This window comes from Chelmon rostratus, chromosome 7 (assembly GCF_017976325.1).
Source record: "Chelmon rostratus isolate fCheRos1 chromosome 7, fCheRos1.pri, whole genome shotgun sequence".
NCBI lineage: Eukaryota > Metazoa > Chordata > Actinopteri > Chaetodontiformes > Chaetodontidae > Chelmon > Chelmon rostratus.
Window position 1 is genome coordinate 4,784,505 of NC_055664.1, and position 18,793 is coordinate 4,803,297.

Below are 18,793 nucleotides of genomic sequence, written 5' to 3' on the forward strand. Positions count from 1 at the left end.
TCTGTGACTGTGTACTGTACACTGTACCTGTAGTGCTCTGGTGCATGTTTGTCAGTCAGCAGCTGCAGGTAGATGGACTGAGATCGTCTCTTCATACACCAGTTCTGAAAAGACAACGCGAACACAGCAGATCTTCTGATCATTTACACTCCACTACTTTTCAGAGGGAAGTTCTCTACTTTATCTGTACCACATTTGTTTAAAGAGTTGTAGTTTTAGTTTTTCTAATCAGATTTTACATAGAAGCAGTTTTTGGCAATCCCTTAGAAAAAAGCAGCTGGAGCTTCTTGCTGTGATTCCGATGTGAGTTGATATCAGTTCCATCAGAGAGTGATTTTACCCTCTAAACTTCTTAGATGGTTTCATTTAAACAACTGTTTGAGGCCCAAGGTCAAATTATTGAACATTTCCCGAAAAGCAAAGATATGAGAAAAGTAAAAAAATACACAATACAAACTCGGGTAGCAGAACTTTTCCCCCCTCTTTTCTACCTTACTAATCAAAACACGACCGCTCAGATTCAACTTGTGGCCATTTAGAGGGACCCTAAATTTAGCTCTACCTCGAACAGCTACAAGGGTAAAATGCGACTTATACATGGATTAAATAGTACTAACAGTCTTTCCAATCAAACTTTTACTGCACTGCAAAATATGTTCTTTTCCTATTAATGCTTTTTGCATTTTGTTGATGATACTCTACTTTAACTGAAGTATTTTCTTGAGGATTTTTTAGCTTAAGTAAAGGACCTGAGTGATTCCGTCACTGCAGCTTGCTCCATGATTGGCTGAAACTGGTCACACATGGTCATAAAGACAGAAACTGGACACCCAGGAGATATTCTAATCTCTCATGTTTCACAACATAGCATCTTTGTAGCATAAATAAACTGCGTGGTAAGAATATTACTCTGTTTATTTAGAACTGAAACATGTAGATGATCAACAAACAACTCTATTGGCAAAAATTGGATCAGCAACAATTCTGATCATTGATTACTTATTTTCTTAATCTTCTATAAGAAGGAAAGATCTTACAATATTTTTTTTACTATTTTCTGTATGTTTCTTTATCCAATTATTATTGAGAAAATAACTGGCAGGTAAAGTGATACTTACTTGGTTAGTTACACTGAGATATTTAAGCGGCCATGGTTAAAGAGCATGTCTGCTGGCCTGCTGTGCAAGTTTAAAGACTGAACCCCATACATTTTATGTGAACACAAAGGCTGTTGAATTCCCCCACACCTGAAGGTGATGCTTTTCATTCACCCTGGACATGCACATGTGACATTTCAAATTAATGCAAACACATATATATGATTTTTTTTAATCACTTCCCTCTGGCAAGAATTTTAAAAATGAGCTTAAACACTGCAAATTACATTAAAAGTGGGTCTAGATTTTGCCACAGTTACATTGAGCCATGAATTTCAATGAAACCATTGAATTTCAATGATGGTCGTAATAGTTTCAAGGCGCGGGGGTGGTCTAGTGCTTAGAGCCACTGCGCTGTCATCAACGCTGCTTTTTTGATCCCTCCAATGGTTAATGCATCCGTTGGGATAATATGGAACTCCTACCTGCTCTGTACGATCAGCCGCTCCAGCTGAGTGCCGCTAAAATGATTTAACATGTAAATGTAATGAAAGAGGGTGGCGTGAAAGTTTTGGGAGGCTTCTGTACCTGTGCAAAGGCAATGAAGAGCAGCTGTTCGTGTGTGTATCTGAGGCCAGGCAGGGGCCTCTCAGGACCATGTTCCCTCACCCACTTTTGATACGCCTGGACAGTGAGAAAGATGTGTGGAGGGAGGGGATAATCAGAGACAGGAGGTACAAAAAAGCACCCAAAGTTAAACTAACATCTGAAACCAAATGGGACATTTACAGTCTCTCCTTGAAATCCCTGAAACGTCATGGAAACGTGCTTGTTACGTTTACCTCAGCCAATCTAACTGACATGGCTAACAATCATTAGCACTACTGCTGCAGTTTAATATTACCATTTCTTTAAATGCATTCAAACATTCCCTTTGTACTTTTGTTTCTGCATGCACAAAACTCTCCTCGCTTTAATATAGACCACTGACACACTGAGTATGGAGCTGCTGTCCAGGCAAACACACACTGATGCAAGCAGAGACAGCGAATCCGAGTAAAAATGGTTGTCTTTAATCTCGATACGGGGGCACTTCCGCTCTTCCTTTCATGCAAATAAAGCAGAGGATGGACAGAGGCTCTAGATACTGCCAGAGCAAGCATTAATATTTAGATTTTGTGAAGCCACATAGCCACAGTATTTGAACAATGATGTTATCAAATATTACTTACATAGTATGACAGCTTGAGTCCTCCCATGTCTGCTATGTTCTCCCCCAGTGTCAGACGACCATTCACCTAGACATATAGAAAAAGACGTCAGAATCACTGACAGCTCTTCATCTCTGCCTCTACACTCTACACTGTGCTGGTGTGTACATGTACTTCATGGATGTGTTAATGATGACTAAAAGGCCAATATTAAATACCAGTGTTTGCTCAGCTACTTCTTGCTGACCTTGTCTTATGATTCAGTCATTTTAAAAGAAAAGTTTGACATTTTGAGGAAATATGCTTGTTTGCTTTCTCGCCAAGAGTTAGCTGAGAAGATGAACACATTTTGGATGTCTGTACGCTGAACATGAAGCCGGAGCCAGGAGACCTTAGCTTAACATAAAGACTGGAACCAGGCGGGGTCGTTCTTATGTTTCAAGAAAAGAACATTGAATTGGGGAACAGAAACAGCTCATCCAAAGGTGAAGAAAACACCCATCAGCACCTTTAAAGCTGTAATTAACATGTTATATCTTGTTAGTTTCGTTAACTTAAAAGGGCAAAAACTACAAGTTGGGGTTGGATTTTATGGGGGCTTGACCATTTCTTGGAGTCTCATCAGAGTGAGTTTGCAAGACAATCAGTGGAGACTCTAGACAGAACATGGATCTTCTCATTTAACTCTCAGATTAAAAACTGAACTGTTCCAACTGGAGGAGAAGAATATGAAATATTCTGACTTGTGTTTCCTGGCAGTGGTCAAACAAGCTCCAAAAACCACAGAGCCTACATTTCCCATAATACAACTCACTAGTCCTTTTTTAGAACTTCCCTGCCTGGGTAATGCCCGCATTTTTCAAACTGCACCTGCCCAGTTTGTAATACAGGCTTCCTCTTACAAATTTATAATCTTCAAGCACAAGCTGTGATAACCCTGATGACATCACTGTGACATCATCAGGGTTGTTTTCTCAGACTTGACAACGCTCCTCCAGGGCCACTGAAGACAGCTGTTTTTACAAGCTGAAGGAACATGTGTACATGTAATCATGTAATAATATTGCAAAAGTCTCCCACTGATAACCTGAGTCGTATTGATCTGATCAGAAATGTGAATCAATGAAGCTGCATATTAGAGGACTGACTTTCTGACATACGGTTTTCAATATAAAACTAATAGCAGCCCAAACTATCAGTGAAACCAATTGTTTATGTAATAAACATCAGCTATCATAAAAATTCTATGTGCAAGTAAGCCCTTGTGCAGTGTGTTTGTGTGTGTGTGTGTGTGTGTGTGCAGGCCCACCCTCTGGTTATAAACAGTGAAGTTATCGTAGAGCTTGACGATGCATTCAGCCTTCGTCTGGAACTTCCTGTAGGACTCCTCTGTCCACCACTGTTTGAGGTTGCCGTGGCGGTCGTACTGGCCCCCTAGGGACATGAACCATTGCATCACTAAGATGAGGGGCAAAAGGGCAGGGGGGCAGTGTTAGCATGGAGACATCACGACCTGTAACTTTACTTCCCAGTCCAAAGAGCTGCCCAGCACGTCGTCTGTCACACTTTTTGTGGCTGTGGGAGTCAAACCATCAGGAGGCAGAGCGTTGTCATACCCAGGGTTAACCTTGGCTGATGTATCCAGTTCAAGAGCCAACTGAACTGACTCCCAGCCAACTAAATTTGTAGAATAAAAATGATGGCTGACTCTCTGCCAAAAACGAAGGCAGTGCACAATCGTACCACTCACACTCAGTTTTCCGAGTATTTGGTAGGTGGCTGGCAGAAACCTAACCCCCTCATTAAATTCTTTTCATGTATCTTAAAGGGCAACACTTTAGACTGGAAATGAAAGTTAGAGATTGTGGCTCAAAATAGTCTTTGCTTTACAGCTGTGGGCATCCTTACAAATTCATAAAATACGATAAATCATCAGGGAACCCTTGGTCTTTCTGTGAAATAGAGTAGTTAAATGCAATTGTTGTGCAACTGAGTACTAAATGGTGAAACAGTGTGGGTGTATGAGCATTGTTGCAATAGATTGTGGTTGAAGAGGTTGCCATTCTTACCCCAGTCATCATATCCATGTGTTAGCTCATGGCCAATGATAGCCCCTATTCCTCCGTAGTTTAGAGACCTGGCAGCAGGAGGGAGAAATATGAAACATTATGTACAGGAGCTTAAAAAGTCTGACTGTGAACTTTTGAAAGACGACATGCAAGCAAAAGTTGAATTCATAAACACTAAAACACACTCTTGATCAACTAAATGCACTCAGGTATTTTGCTGCTGCAGCCACGCTTGGTCTGGTCTGGTCTGGTCTGGTCTGGTCTGACCACCAGATCAGGATGTAGCAAACTTACGATCTTGCTGTGTAACTGGCATCATTGAGTCAGTTTGTAGCCTTTGTGCTGCAGGTCGGTCATGTTTTAGTATTTAGAGTTAAGAAGAAAGAAGATGAGATGAAATGCGACACGAGAACTCCGAAGCCACTTTCATATCTGTGTGTTGAATACAAAGCTGGTGTAAGAACACAGTTATCTTACCACAAACACTGCAAACAGGGGTTAAAAGCAGTACAGAAACGTGATATAACGTGTTAATTGCTGAGCTTTAACGATGCTGGCAGCTGGATTTTGTTATGTTTGGACAGAGCCGGGTTGGCTCTACCTTCAAATTCAACAGACAGACATGAGAGTGGTATTGATCTTCCCCTCTAACTGAAAGTGAACTGAAAGCAAAGGAGTGAATTTCCCAAAATGTCAAACTTTTCCTTAAAGGTCTAAAGCGTGTCGTGTAAAGCTTCAGAGGTCTTCATTTATCATGAAAATAGGGGCACTTTGAGTTTTTTTTACATGTTAGTACAATATCTATTCAGAAAGTAAATGCTATTAAGTGTCTTACACTACTTGCTCTTAACGAGTTAGGTGTGTGTGCGTGTCCACTCACTTTAAAACAAAGCAGTATGCCTTTTGACTGATTTGAGTCACTCTGTGGCTTTCTTTTGCTTCCTCATCCCGTTGTCCTCATTGCTCATTCTGCTCAGTCAAGCCACACAAAACACAGGCTGCACTTGGGAACTAACTTTGGATCCATGTGGTTCAGATTAGTATTGAATAAAAAGAAGCTCAGTGCCACATTTTTCTGTTCACACTGATTAGGAAACATCCGTTTCACATGTGAGGGAAAAATCAGCGCTGGGACCTTTCGGCTGCAGTGTGAACATAAATCTTCATTTTCCCGTAAAATAAAACGGACCCCGTGACACATCCCAACCTTGTGTAAGCACCCGCTAGTCCACGACCCTGCATACGCCCCCCTCCTCATGTGCCCCCTGCTTCCAAGAAGCAGCGGGTGGCCCCACCTCTCCTTGACCCTGGGCCGAGCTGGAGCGCCGTCTCCGGTCTTTGCGGCACATGCAGATATAGAGAGTGATGAGAGGGCAGACTTGAGGCTATTCACATGGCTACATCGGAAAATGACTTTCTGACAGCTAGTCAATACGCTGCCTCACACTGGGCCCGACTCCCCCGCTAAACTAACTGGCTGATTGAAGCTTCATTATACTCGATGTGATGGTGTGTGTGTGTGTGTGTGTGTTGGAGTGGGAGAGCGAGACTTTATGGGAGGTTAGGGCTACTGCAGTAATAATTTCAAGGGGACAGGCTCAAACACACACACACGCACACATTTTGCTACATCATTAATTAATATTGATTAGCATGCATGGCAGCAGCTAGTGGAAGTAGTGGAGATCACCTCTGATGAAGACATAGAAGTGCCAGCTAATGTTAGGTACACAAGCTGCTAATTGAGGAGCGTGTGTGTGTGTGTGTGTGTGTGTGCGCGCGTGTGTTCACTCAGTGAAGTTGGTGTGAATGCAGGAGGTGCAGCTCTTTGCACTGTAGCGTATGTATTGGCTTAGAGTAATACTCCTTCCTGGCAGCAGTAGGTTTGCTCCTCAGTGAACAGCTTTGGTTAACAGAAGGTGTGTTGAGTGGAAATATTCTTTTTTTCACCTGCACATTCTGCAGTGCTACAGCGCGTCCGTTTCCTCACCAGCATTTTTTCCAAACCGCACAACTGACTGATTGATCAACTAGTTTTCTTTACTCTGAAAGTTAATTACGCGGTAAATGTAAAAAAAGAAAAACCCTGTTGAAACACTTTCCTGTTGGTGTGTTCACTCCTACGCCTGAAATTTCTTTAGCTGCCGATCACTTGAACAGAAAAACTCATTTAAATGCTTTTTTGTTTTTTGTGTTTGCGTGGTTAATTTTCATTTTTCAGTTCGTAACCACGGAAAGCTTCTTCACTGTACTGAATGAATGAATGAAAGGACAGCGGTGGTGGTCTGGAAGGTGGGAAGTCAAGCTACTGGATACCCTGTGGCATGCTCCCATAAATGGTCGGCAGTGATATAAATCACACACAGTTGTGAATTAGTAATTATAAGTAAATTGTGCACAGTAAGGATTAGAAAAGGCTAGAAATGCGGGGATTGTTTGGATCTTGTTATATGCTTTCGGCTGAATTTCTCATTTTCAAGGCCAAGACTTGTAAAATTCGACATCTTGGAACAATTAAAATGATTTTTTTTAACCTTTATCTTCTTTAAATTCTTTAATATTTCTCAAAGTCAGTTGTAGAAGCAAATAAATGTCATAATGATGAAACGTAGCAGGAGCTGAATACCTAATTTTGAGATTTAATCACTACTGAATACTTAATGTTGAAATTCAAATACCACTGAAAATTTCACCTTTAAAACCATCTGTCTGAATTTATGAGGTCTGAATTCTCTTTGCTTACAAACTGTCATTAGCCCGTTTAAAGCTTAGTAAATTCAGAAAAAGACAGAAAATTTAAGCACCCAATATTCAAAACTGATATTCAGATGGCTTAATTTTTCTAAAAATTCAAGTAAAAAAACATCCAGTTGCTCAAATTGGCCCAGTCAAATTCAAACGCAGTGATTCAAGACGTAAAAGTCAGTATCTGAACATCTGGGATATTGAGGGAAAGCAATCGAGCCTGGATATCAATGAAGTTCAGCATTAAGCATGCAGTAGTCACTACATTTCAAAAAGACGTAATCAGTTGCTGATGAGATTTAAATAATTCTGGAAATGATTTGCTCCCATGTTAGTTACTGTTTTGGTATCTGTAGTGACACTCAGCACCAGCATGAAAAGGGTTTGGATTTTAGTATTTAATGGTATCATGATGCTAAATGTTCATTCAAAGGCTTTTCCACCCTGACAAGTGAGACCATGCAGCAAACAATCGGTCCTTGTTCAGCATAAAGATGGTGCATTGCCTATCAGCAGCTGTATTCCATGACATACCCCATATGAGAGCTTCTACATCTAAAATGCACAAATGATGAAGAAATAATTTTCTGTTCTGATTTAAACCTGTGACCAAAGTTAAGAATAGCTTTGTTCAATAATGCTGCGACTCTAACCCAAGAGTTTCTCATCACAAATAGCTAATTTGAGAGCCAGAAATGAGAACAAGTAGGATAAATAGAACAGAGAGACAGACAGGGAGGCTGTCTACTTTCATGCACCATCAAATTACTCGATGGACTCAAATTTAGGGAGGCAACCTCTCAATGACACCTGTTCCATTAGCAGGACCTTGTTCAGTAATTGAGCTCTTGGTGGGTAGTTAAATTGGTTTAATCAGGTGTGTTGGGACTTCAGGGAAGCAGGGGCTCGCCTGACTAACACAGCCTTTAATGACCTTTGTTGTTGCGGCTGTGGTGCTGCTGTTGCCTCCCTGCAGAGCATGCAGCAGGGACAGGCAGGGACAGGAGGAGGGCCACTTACTGTGGGAACTCAGGGTTGTAGAGAGTGGGCTGAAGGATGCCAGCGGGAAAGACTGGAAGAGAGATAAAGAAACAACATGAGGGCGGTGGAAATGTCCAGATACAACTCATTATTAATTAATATCACACCCTGTGGTTTCACTCTGGTAGTCTGTTGCAGGGAAGAGGACAGTAAGGAGGAAATGGAAAACACAGCTGCCTCAAAGCTGCACTAGTCAGGCAGTTGATGTAAAATACGTTCATCCATGCGCCCATCCCAAATCCCCCAGTGCAGCTGCTATAGAGGACAGTGATGGAAAGTCTCTCCATTCGCCCAAATGTACTTCTTTCAGCGCACAGACCAAATAGAAATCACTCTCCTCCACGGCGTCATGGGTAGCAGTCGAACAGCTTCGTTTGATGGGAAGGTTCCCAACTGAGTGAAAAGACCCAGAAGAGTCTAAATGTTCGACGTGATGAGAGCTGTTCAAATTCTCTAAACGCTAAGGAAAGGTGCTTAAATGCCTCCTTTCGTATGTCCTTTAGCAGAGCATGCGCTGGATCATCCTTCACGAAAGCACAGGAGATGCTGTCCCACGAACGCACCGTTCAATCAACATGTCACCTTCCACATCCACAGCCTGTATCAGCCAGAGCAACTTCACAGCACAACAAGACAAGCTTTAGAGGTGTTTACTGAGCTTTCATACGCACAGGCTCATGGTCTATCCAGTAAAAGGGAGATGATGATGATTTTTAGCCAGATGATGTTTTTATCCAACATGGCTGAAATGTAAGAGGGATGATATGTACAGTAGTAAATGTATCTCGTAAAAACGTAATTACTTTCATACAATCATACTAATTTGAGAACGTTTTTCACGACAGCAGACGGCAAACTTGAACACCATCATACAGTCTGTGAGAGCAGCCACAGCTGCTACACAGCCAACAACACAGAACTAATGAGAACAGCAAGCAGACGAAGAGGGAGAGAGCGCCGGGAGGAGGGCTAGAGATGTGACCCACGACCAGTCCATTTTCTAATGATGCAGCGCAGCGAGGATACAGACGTGTCATAGAGGACAGAGTCTATATAACATGGACTCCAGTCTGCAGTGACACTTCACTGACAAACCACACAACTGCAGACCAACATTAGCTTCATGATCAAAGAGAGTTGACTCTCTCTCTCCCTCTCTCTGTCTTTGTGTATGTTTGTTTGGGCGTGGCGCTTCATTTTCCCACCTGTTGCAAATCAACCTGCACACTTGCAAACCATCCACCCATCAAGCTCCTGCAGTATATACTCTACACCCCAGATTGTTCAGTTCGCCAATGCGGTGCTAACGCTACAGCCGTCTTCTTAAGTATTTTCCTCGTGTTTGCCTGAGTCTAGTTTAATTCTGTGTTTTCCTCTGCCTCAGGTTCATCGCCCCTCTGTGGTCTCGGGCTGCACGCCTCGCCCAGCGTTTGCCAATAAGCCTTCTAGCCAACGACTCAGCTCCCTCTGCTCGCTCCGCTCCTCATCCTGGCTCAGCTCTCCAGACCTCCATCTCAACGTGGTGTCAGAAATCTGCATTTAAACTATCACAAGCTGTGCGTCTGACTTTTGCTTTTGGGTCCAAAATTAGTTCGACATCGCACTGCACTTAGCAGTGATGGCTAAACTCCTCAACCTCTTTCACACCATCGTACACTCACACACACACACACACACACACACACGCAGGATGTCCGCCGCGTGTTGCCTCATAGCTTTAAATTTAGAAAGAGTTCATTAAAATGGCAAAATTAAAATGTGTCTCATACCAAAAGATAGAAAAAAGTGAATTGCTGGAAGAATTAATTAATGGAGAAGAAAGTTATCTACAGTGTTGAGCAAAAATGCCAAACATTGCATGGCTCCAGCTTCTCAAATTTGAGTATTTGCTGCTTTTATCTGTTTTAAATCCTAATGAGTTAAATACGTTGGGGGTTGGACTGTTGTTTGAACAAAGGCAGAGAACGCTTTGGACTCTGGGAACTTGTGGTGGACATTTCGGTCACCTGATCAGGCTCTGGTAACTTCTGCTTGTTGGCTAGTTGGTTCATCACTTCGGTCCAGACTGAAATATTTCAATGATAAATGTTTTGTTTGTGTGATGGAGAGATGAGAGTAGCCTTAATCGTCTCCCGTTGGAGAAATCTGTCTCGGGCAACTTCAGCGTCACACATCTACATACACACCAAGAATACTGGGGATTTACTGCTCATCTTACAGTTCGCTAACCTGTACCTCCTGCCTGAAAGCACCAGCTCATCCTCTTTGGGAAGGATGTGATTTGGGTCACAGGTGACTTTAAGGCCCTGCTTCCTCATTGTCTCCTCAGATATCTGGAGAGAAGAAGGGGCAGCATGCCAGTTACTTTTCCAGCCCTTCTGATCAGGTTTCGGAGTTGTGATTCGAGTTAATGAATAGGTTGCCGAACCGTGTTGGGATGCCACAACGAATAATAGATTCAATAGCTGCCTTGACAGTGTAGAGGAATGCTTTTATCCACTCCATGAACCCTGAGTCTTCACGGATAATGCAGACGCTGAATAATTTGTGAACATATTCCACTTGATGAGCCCATTGTGAGTGGGAATCAAAATGAATACATAAGTACTTGTGCGTTGTCACCTGCTAAACTCTCTTCCCATTGATTAAAACTGGGCTGTGATCACCAGCAGACCTGGGTCAGGCTGTGCCCCTCAAACCACTGCACTGTACAGATATTCATGCTCCCCAGAGGATGACTCTTAATGACTTTAGTGATCACCTCCAGCAAATTATTTCAATTAGTCATTTAAATAATTGCAGCCTTAAAAGCATGTTGGTTAATGTGTGGGTTGTCATTGAAATCAGTCATTTACTGACTGTGAGCCAATTAAATCAAAGTAAAAACTGACTCTGTATCAGTGAAGCTGTTCATGAAGAGAGAGAGAAAAAAAACGACAATGTTCGGGAGCAACTTTTAATTAAACCTCTGTCCTCGTCTCTTTATCTTCAAACGGAACCTGATTCTAGACATGAAATAAAAGAAGCCAAAGAGATGGAGGTACAGCTTAAGTGGGCGATATTAATTTAATAATGAAAAAAAAAGAGTATGAAAATGAACACAGGGCTTAGAACTGAAGTAGCTGGGTTAAGTAGGAGAAATAGTGTGTGTGTGTGTGTGTGTGTGTTAAAAAATGGCCCAGGGGACTCTGATGACTGTTTGTCTGACTCCTCCTATCCTCTAGCATCAGCTTGCGAGCACGCCATTGATTTTTCTGCAAGAGATTTAATCCAGCAGGCAGGCAGACACAGACAGCGGGCTGATCCTGGGAGAAGACGAGGGAGGGAGGGAGGGAGGGAGGGGCGACATCGCAAGGCTAGATTTGTTAAAACTCGGGAAGATGTTACTGCTTGTTTTTCCTCCAGGGAGGTATTAAGTATGTGAGGTGGAGATCGAAGTAGAAAGTGAGCGATGAGAGGGAATATGATATGAGGAGGTGGACGCTTTTTTCTAAGCGGCCGCCGTGTTTGATTTGTCGAAAACAGGCGGCAACATGGTGTAATTGCATGTAACTTATGCACGGCCCATGTCTCGGCCCAGAATAGCAATGACGGTGTGTGTGTGTGTGTTTATGTGTGTGTGTGTGTGGTGACAGATGACAGAGAGAACACAAATATCAGTATGTGCAATGAAGAGTCAGGCACTCACCCATTTGGTTCTTGTTAGGGAGGTAGTAGGCATTAAGGGCCTGAGGGGGGAGAAGCCACCTGAGGAGAAAAACAGTGTCAAGCAAACATGGTTTTAAAGATGGGATCCCTCACACACACACACACACACACACACACTCAAATCACCAATCTACCTACTCGAAACACACCCCGCTCCTGAACTGAATTCCAAACACCCCTGCCTATCTCTCTCAAAGCACCCTGGTGAGAAATATTCAGCGTGTGTGGTCCCACGGCCAAAGTTCCTCTCTGCATATGAAACCGCGGACAGTTCCTTTATGGTAATCCACTTAGAGCCAGACCAATCGATTGGCACAAAATCCCCCAAATGACTAACTCTGAAAGTGTGAGATGCCCTTGTTCCCGGAGCGAAAGACTGATGGCTCTGCGTGGACTGCAGAGAGATGGAGGGGAGACAAACACAGGGGGGGAGGAGGACTGCTTCATTCTTTATTTTGTGCGTAGCCACAAGACAGAGTGACTGATGAAAGGTTCACTTTCTGGTGATAAAGGGGGAGTGTGTGATTTAACTCTTCAGGGTGTTGAGTGTGGGCTAATGATACAGTTGTTTTGAGCACCTTGGAATACTAATGTGACTGTAATGTGTTGTCATAGCAGAGAATCGCTCAATCCAGGCGTTCAGGGCTGTATTTCAGAAAAATGAAACGCATGTCCCACAGCACTTTGCTGCTGCCTGGCTGCAACAGATAAGTAAATCAAATGGATTTTCTCCAGCTGTGTATGTCGATTTGGTATCTGTTGGTTTAATTTAGAAGCGCATCAACAAATATGTCAAACTAAAAAGGATTCGCAGGGACACATGTTAGGCATGTCAAGCATATTACAGAGACACACGCTCACGGTGATGAGACTGCAGTGTCCAGAGTGAGCCTCAGCTGCGCGAGCTCAGATGGGATTTCAAATATATTAACTTTCTTTAATTGCTTTGCACTGCGTGTCAGTGAGATGAGATAGCTGGCTGGCCTAGCTTGTGTTATATGAGGAGATATGACACTCACGTCGTCTTGTCCACTTCTTCATGGATCTTCTTGACTGACAGCTTGATGTTGAACTTGATGCTGTTGAGGATGTTCTTGAAATAGGTCTTCTCGTCCACATCAAACTGCAAAACCACAGATACGAGGTGATTGTGACTGTGATCACAGTACGAAGGAATAGTGTGACATTTTCGGGAAATGCACTTGTTCACTTTCTGGTGGAGACTTGATACCACTCTCATATCTGTACACTAAATATAAAGCCATTGCTGTAGCAGCTGGTTATCTTAGCTTAGCATCAAGGCTGCACAGTTAGCCTGCCTCTGCCTCATGGTTGCAAAATCTGCAGACAGCCACAATAAAACTCACTAATCAAAACATTGATCATCTAAAATATTTGTTGTACAGATTAAAAAATGAATGCTCATTTACTTTCACAGACTTAGATGAGAAGATCAATACTGGATGTCACAGTGATCACCTTTACTAGAAGTAGTAAAGCTGTAAAATCATAGCTTGTCGTTTTTACACTTTGGTTTTTGTACAGACTAAAATAACAAGATATGACATGATAATTACTGAGCTTTAAAGGTGCTGGTAGTAGCATTTTTTAGTACCATAGGACAGAACAGACAAGCTGTTTCCCCTTGTTTCCAATCTTTGTGCTAAGCTAAGCTAACCAGCTGATGGCTATAGCTTCATATTTAACAGGCAGAGAGAGTGGTATCAAAGTACTAACGTAACTCAGCAGGCAAGCAAATAAATGCATTTCCCAAAGCATCAAACCATTTCTTCAACTTTGTAAATGTGTGTGAAGTGAGTTGGGGTGAACGGAGCTGGTCAGACACTAATTAGCTGTTACATTGTTCACAGTAATAATCTGTGGTGCTTGCTTGTGACACAGCCTCTTTGTGATTCAGTGTGTGTGAGGGTTTACTTCCTTTCTTGTGGCGCTGGTGCCTAACATTAACATGCACATGAAGTAGCCGATTTTATGCTGATTGAAAACTGGTTTTGTTCAGTTGCCAAAAGAGTTTCATTCAGCTTGCTTTCGTATCGTCTCCATCCTTTAAACTGACAGTAAACACATCATCTTCCTCGTCTGCTTCTTTTGCTTGTTTGGTCTCATAGGGCCAGATGTGCTTCTGTCACTTTGTGACAAAAATGCACATCTGTGCAAACAATTATTTAACATTGTGGCAGCAGATGGAGGAAGTTTGCCACCAACAGAGCTTCCACATCCACCTGCCACCCTTGAGTCTATGAACTTTTAACATGAGGAGAAGAACCAGTAACACAGGTGAGGCAACTGTTTACTCGTCAGTAAAGTTCTGATGTAAAGCTGCTAATTTCTCTCCACCTCAGATTTAGTACAGCTGTGTGTTAGCAGCAGCAAGCAGACGAGGACATGCATTGCTGATGTGCTGAATTTTCACTCATCCTAGCCAATCAATTATTGTGATTCTTTATGTAAAGGGATGTTGTGGTGGTTTTGACCACTAGTAGCGCTATAGAGCAATGTTTTTCTGTTGGTGATACACATTCATGCCAGTGGTTCTGTAGTATTCCACTGATTAATAGTCAATGCTGATAAAAAGCAATGAGCCAACAGCTAAGTGTGCCTGTATGCTCCTCCAGAGTCCTCCACACCCACACATCACACACTTTCTCCTGAAGGCAGAGAAACCAAACAGATATCAACACACCGTCTAACTCCTCGTAAGACAGCAAACACAACCAAATGTCAGAGTAACAAAGTGTTACAGGGATTAGTAACTGTTAGTAACTGTAATTCAAATCATATTCAATCCCTTACACTGGGCTACTAGTTACTGAAAGGTTAATCTCATTACTGTAACATGTGACTGAGTGATACTTTACTGCCCAACACTGCTACCTATAAAACATGAATGTAAACAATGTAGATTTTAGAATATAAAGAAAAACATGATCTTTGCAGACCTCATTATGTAGTGCAGACTAACCCCATTGCAACTGTTACATCATTGTATTATTACTAATGCATTTTGTAATTTTTACATTTAAACATTGTTTTTTTTATATTTTAGCTGGTTAAGGTGAAGCTAACTGTATCGACCTGATCGGGTCGTTATTGAAACCAAACAATTTATCATATTTACAAGCTGATCAAAGCTTTATGTGAACCTGAAATAGCAAACTGTAGCTCCGAAAGAAAGAAGCACCAATATTCTCCTCTGACACGTGGTGTGTAAAACAGCAAAAAGGAAAATGATCAAGTAAAGTCTGAGCGCCTCAGAACTGTAAGCACAGCACTTCAGTAAATGCCCTTATGAGAGGCTGAGAGGAGCAGGATTGCGGTTTAAATCACCTTCCCTACTTTGAGCACCACCTTCACGATGCACTCGATCGGTTCACAGCTTTCAATTCTGGATTTCACGATCACCCACATTAAGGCGAAAACTCATCCCAGTTGTCCCCAAATGTACAGTAAACATCTGTTTATACAGCTGCCCCGACGGCTTTTCCATCAACAAACTCTTGATTGCATATTCTTGACAGCCGAGCTGCCTGCTACCCGGTTGCACACACGCCTCCTGGTTTTATCAACATACTTAAAGTATATGATTTATTTGAACAGTCTCGTCAGTGTGCTACGGGTTCATTTACTCTTGCACATGATGTGTTTTTGCTGCATCTGAATACAGTCACCCAGGATGCACGGTGATGTCTACTGGAAAACCACTCTGAAGACAGAGAGTGAGTAAGGCATCCTGGAAAGTAGAATTCGCTCACATGATATGTGATTGCGTGGGTGAGGATGGCCGGACAGCACGGAGTGAAATAAAAAGCTTGTGACTCACCCCGTATTCTTCATCTATGAGCTCAGGTTTGAGCAGGAAATCTGGGTATCCTGTCATCACCATCATGTGCTTCAGCTGGGAGAGAGGAAGAGGAGAGCGTGATAGAGAAGGTGGAGGAGAGACAACCGGTCCAACGTCACCCCACATCCACTTGCAGTAACTACTAACCACTCACACACACTCATCTCTGGACTCAGGCACACAATCATCCGAGCACACACACACTAACACACACACAAGCATCAACTAATCAAGCAAACCCAATGTAATAGGATTACAGGGAAGCTCTTTATATTCAGCATGGCCCTCTAAAAGGATTATAACTTCAGATTGTAAAAGTATTAGAAGGGATATCTTGCAGTGCAGACCCTAAATCAGCACCACAGAGAGATCCGGATTAGGCGATCCTCACTCCACAATGTCAAGCCCTTGATGTATTCTATCACACACTTCCATCTAACCAAGCAATCAATCAAACTCCCCGGAAAGAAAAGAATTGCAAAGAAATAATTAAATTCTTTTCAAATACTAATCGGATCTGGCAGGGAGTCGTGTTTGTGATGCACAGGCTGAGTTAGGCTCTGAACCTTTGCTCTGGCAGCATCCTTGGTGGCTTCATCCATCCAGTCCAGTTCGTGCAGCCGCAGATCCAGGGAGTGCTTTATGTCCTCCACCAGCTCCTGTACCTGGAGGGAGGTCGCATCACATGAGAAGAAGGCGCTGAAAGTGTATTTTTGTCAGCTTCTTCCTATGAATTACAGGCTCTGACATGAGCACATGCTGCCTGGCCAAAGTTAGAACAGTTTTGGACATTTTACATGAAAGATTTTTGTATCTGTGAAGGTGATGTCATGTGCTTCCATGCACCAATCAGGATTGAGCAACATCTGAATGTGTGGTGGTGGGTTGTCTGGTGGTGGGGCTGAACGTGACGCAACTGGAGCATCCCAGTGTGTCAGATTTTTCTTATTTTATGGGGCTCTAGATCAGTGGCACCCCAAGCCACCCAACTCTTAATATAACATGTATATACTGGATGTACACAGATGCTTATGGATTTTGCCAATTTTGGATTTTATATCATTATATCAGTATTAAGTTAAACAATATAGGCCCATTCTCAATCACTCAGAATAATTTTGTTTTGTTTATTTTGTTTTATTCTCATTAAAAGAAGCTTATATTTAAGGTGCACAAGGACAAACATACAAACAAAAAAGGATGTTGTAAAGCATCTGAATGGGACATGTCAGGCTGATGGGGGGAGTGAGAGCACAACCCACAGGTCTGACTCCTCTGACGGACACTTTCATGTCTACCAGAGATGAGAGAGACACATCCTGTATCCAAGTATTGTGTTTGTGTTGATTGTGATTTTGGTGTTGTTGGTAGGCTCAGCTTTGGTCCTGTCAGACTGTGTTGAGGGCTGAGACATATCGGCATTTTTGAGCTCTGTTTACTGTGTCAAATCTTTCCATTGCTTGCTTTTTTCCATTGAAAAATTCTCCACTAGAATTACCACCTCACAGTTATATGCATCCACCAGCCAGTGAACTTCCAGTCAACAATGCATCAAATATGGATGCTGCTGCGACGAAGCAACATAGTGTAAAACGTGGAGCTTCACACACATCTTCAAGCACAGAAGATCTCGACAATCAGCACAGTTTCAGGGTGGACGCCCAAGATTAAAGTCACCAATTCAGTATCAATGTGACCAAATGTGAAATATAGTCACAATCTGGGTTCTGGTGCTGAATAATGACCTGAAAATATTTTTGAAGACACTGATGATGTCACAGTGAAGCTGACCTTTGACCTTTTGGATATAAAATGTCGTCATTGTATCATTTTATCCTGAGACATTGTCTGAAATTTTGTCATAATTAGAGTATGAATTATTGTGTAAGGTCCAAAAACAAGTTTTTTGAGGTCACAGTGACCTTTGACCTTTGACCTCCAAAAGCTAATCAGTTCATTCTGAGTCCAAGTGAAAATTTCTATCAAATCTGAAGAAATTCCCTCAAGCCAATAATATGTTCAGGATGGACGGACAGACAAGTTGAAAACATAATGCCTGCAGCCACGGCGATCAATGGCTTAAGAATCTGATGTGGATCAGGAGGTAGAGCGGTCGTCCTCTTATCAGAAGGTCGTGGTTTGATGCCTGGCCTCAGAGGCCGAAATGTCGAAGTATCCTTGGGCAAGATACAGGTGTGTGTGTGTTAATACTCATAATGAGTAGGTAGCCTAGCCACCATTATGTGAATGGGTGAATGCAGGCTTGTGCTGTAAAAGCGCTTTGAGTGGTCGTCAGACTGGAACAGCACTATAGAAATACAGTCCATTTACCATTTACATAAACTAAAATAACACAAGGGGCCAATAGATAGTATAATAACTGACTCTACACCTACTTAAAAATGGATTTAGTGTTAAATTAAACTTTTAATAAACTACACCCAAAGCTGTTTTTTCTTTGTTTGTTGCTTATTCACACATAAATATTTGATGTTATAGAGGAACACAGGAAATTTCAAGCAAAATTTTAACTTGTTGAAATCCAAATCCAAGAAGTGTTTGTGTTTCTCTGTGAAGTGTTGTTGTGTTACTGACTGATGTTATGGATTTCTGATGATATGGATTTTGTGGTGGACTTTGTATTGGATTTTCCTCCTTCGTTATGCAGTAGTACCATCGCTGCACTTTCTGATGATAGTTGTGTATAATGTGAATTCCTAGTGTCCAATATGTAATTACCACTGACACATCACATGTGCAGCTGAAACACACCACAGACCAGAAGTGGAAGCGTTCAACCATCACTGAATTTTGATTTCATCTGAAAAACAGCATGGAACAAAGTTCTATTATTCAGCTGCAAGGACCAACGCAAGTCAAAGTGACTGACATGGGATGCTTTGACTGACTGTGCAGAGAACATACACACCCTATACTCTCAGACTATCAGCCTGACATACAAAGTGGTGTTACGAGACAGGACGGGCCACAGCTAGCCTTCAGTAGATACCTCTGAAACACGCTGCATAGACATCTGTAATGTACCATCACAACTGTCAC

At 42.2% G+C, this 18,793-nt stretch overlaps 1 protein-coding gene across 2 annotated transcripts in view; it reads right to left on the reverse strand.

The window, feature by feature from the left end:
* LOC121609312 (endothelin-converting enzyme-like 1) overlaps positions 1 to 18,793 on the reverse strand; it is a 44,729-nt gene that overhangs the window by 1,802 nt on the left and 24,134 nt on the right. Inside the window, exons 8-17 of one of the 2 annotated variants that reach the window (XM_041940901.1) lie at positions 16,300 to 16,398; positions 15,713 to 15,787; positions 12,891 to 12,994; positions 11,852 to 11,910; positions 8,143 to 8,194; positions 4,378 to 4,445; positions 3,618 to 3,742; positions 2,330 to 2,395; positions 1,686 to 1,781; positions 28 to 104 (exon numbers count right to left, since the gene is read on the reverse strand). In XM_041940901.1, coding sequence (XP_041796835.1) covers positions 28 to 104; positions 1,686 to 1,781; positions 2,330 to 2,395; positions 3,618 to 3,742; positions 4,378 to 4,445; positions 8,143 to 8,194; positions 11,852 to 11,910; positions 12,891 to 12,994; positions 15,713 to 15,787; positions 16,300 to 16,398 — 821 coding nt within the window. Of the gene's footprint in view, positions 1 to 27; positions 105 to 1,685; positions 1,782 to 2,329; positions 2,396 to 3,617; positions 3,767 to 4,377; positions 4,446 to 8,142; positions 8,195 to 11,851; positions 11,911 to 12,890; positions 12,995 to 15,712; positions 15,788 to 16,299; positions 16,399 to 18,793 lie in introns of both variants that reach the window. The other variant, XM_041940900.1, reaches the window with a different exon arrangement.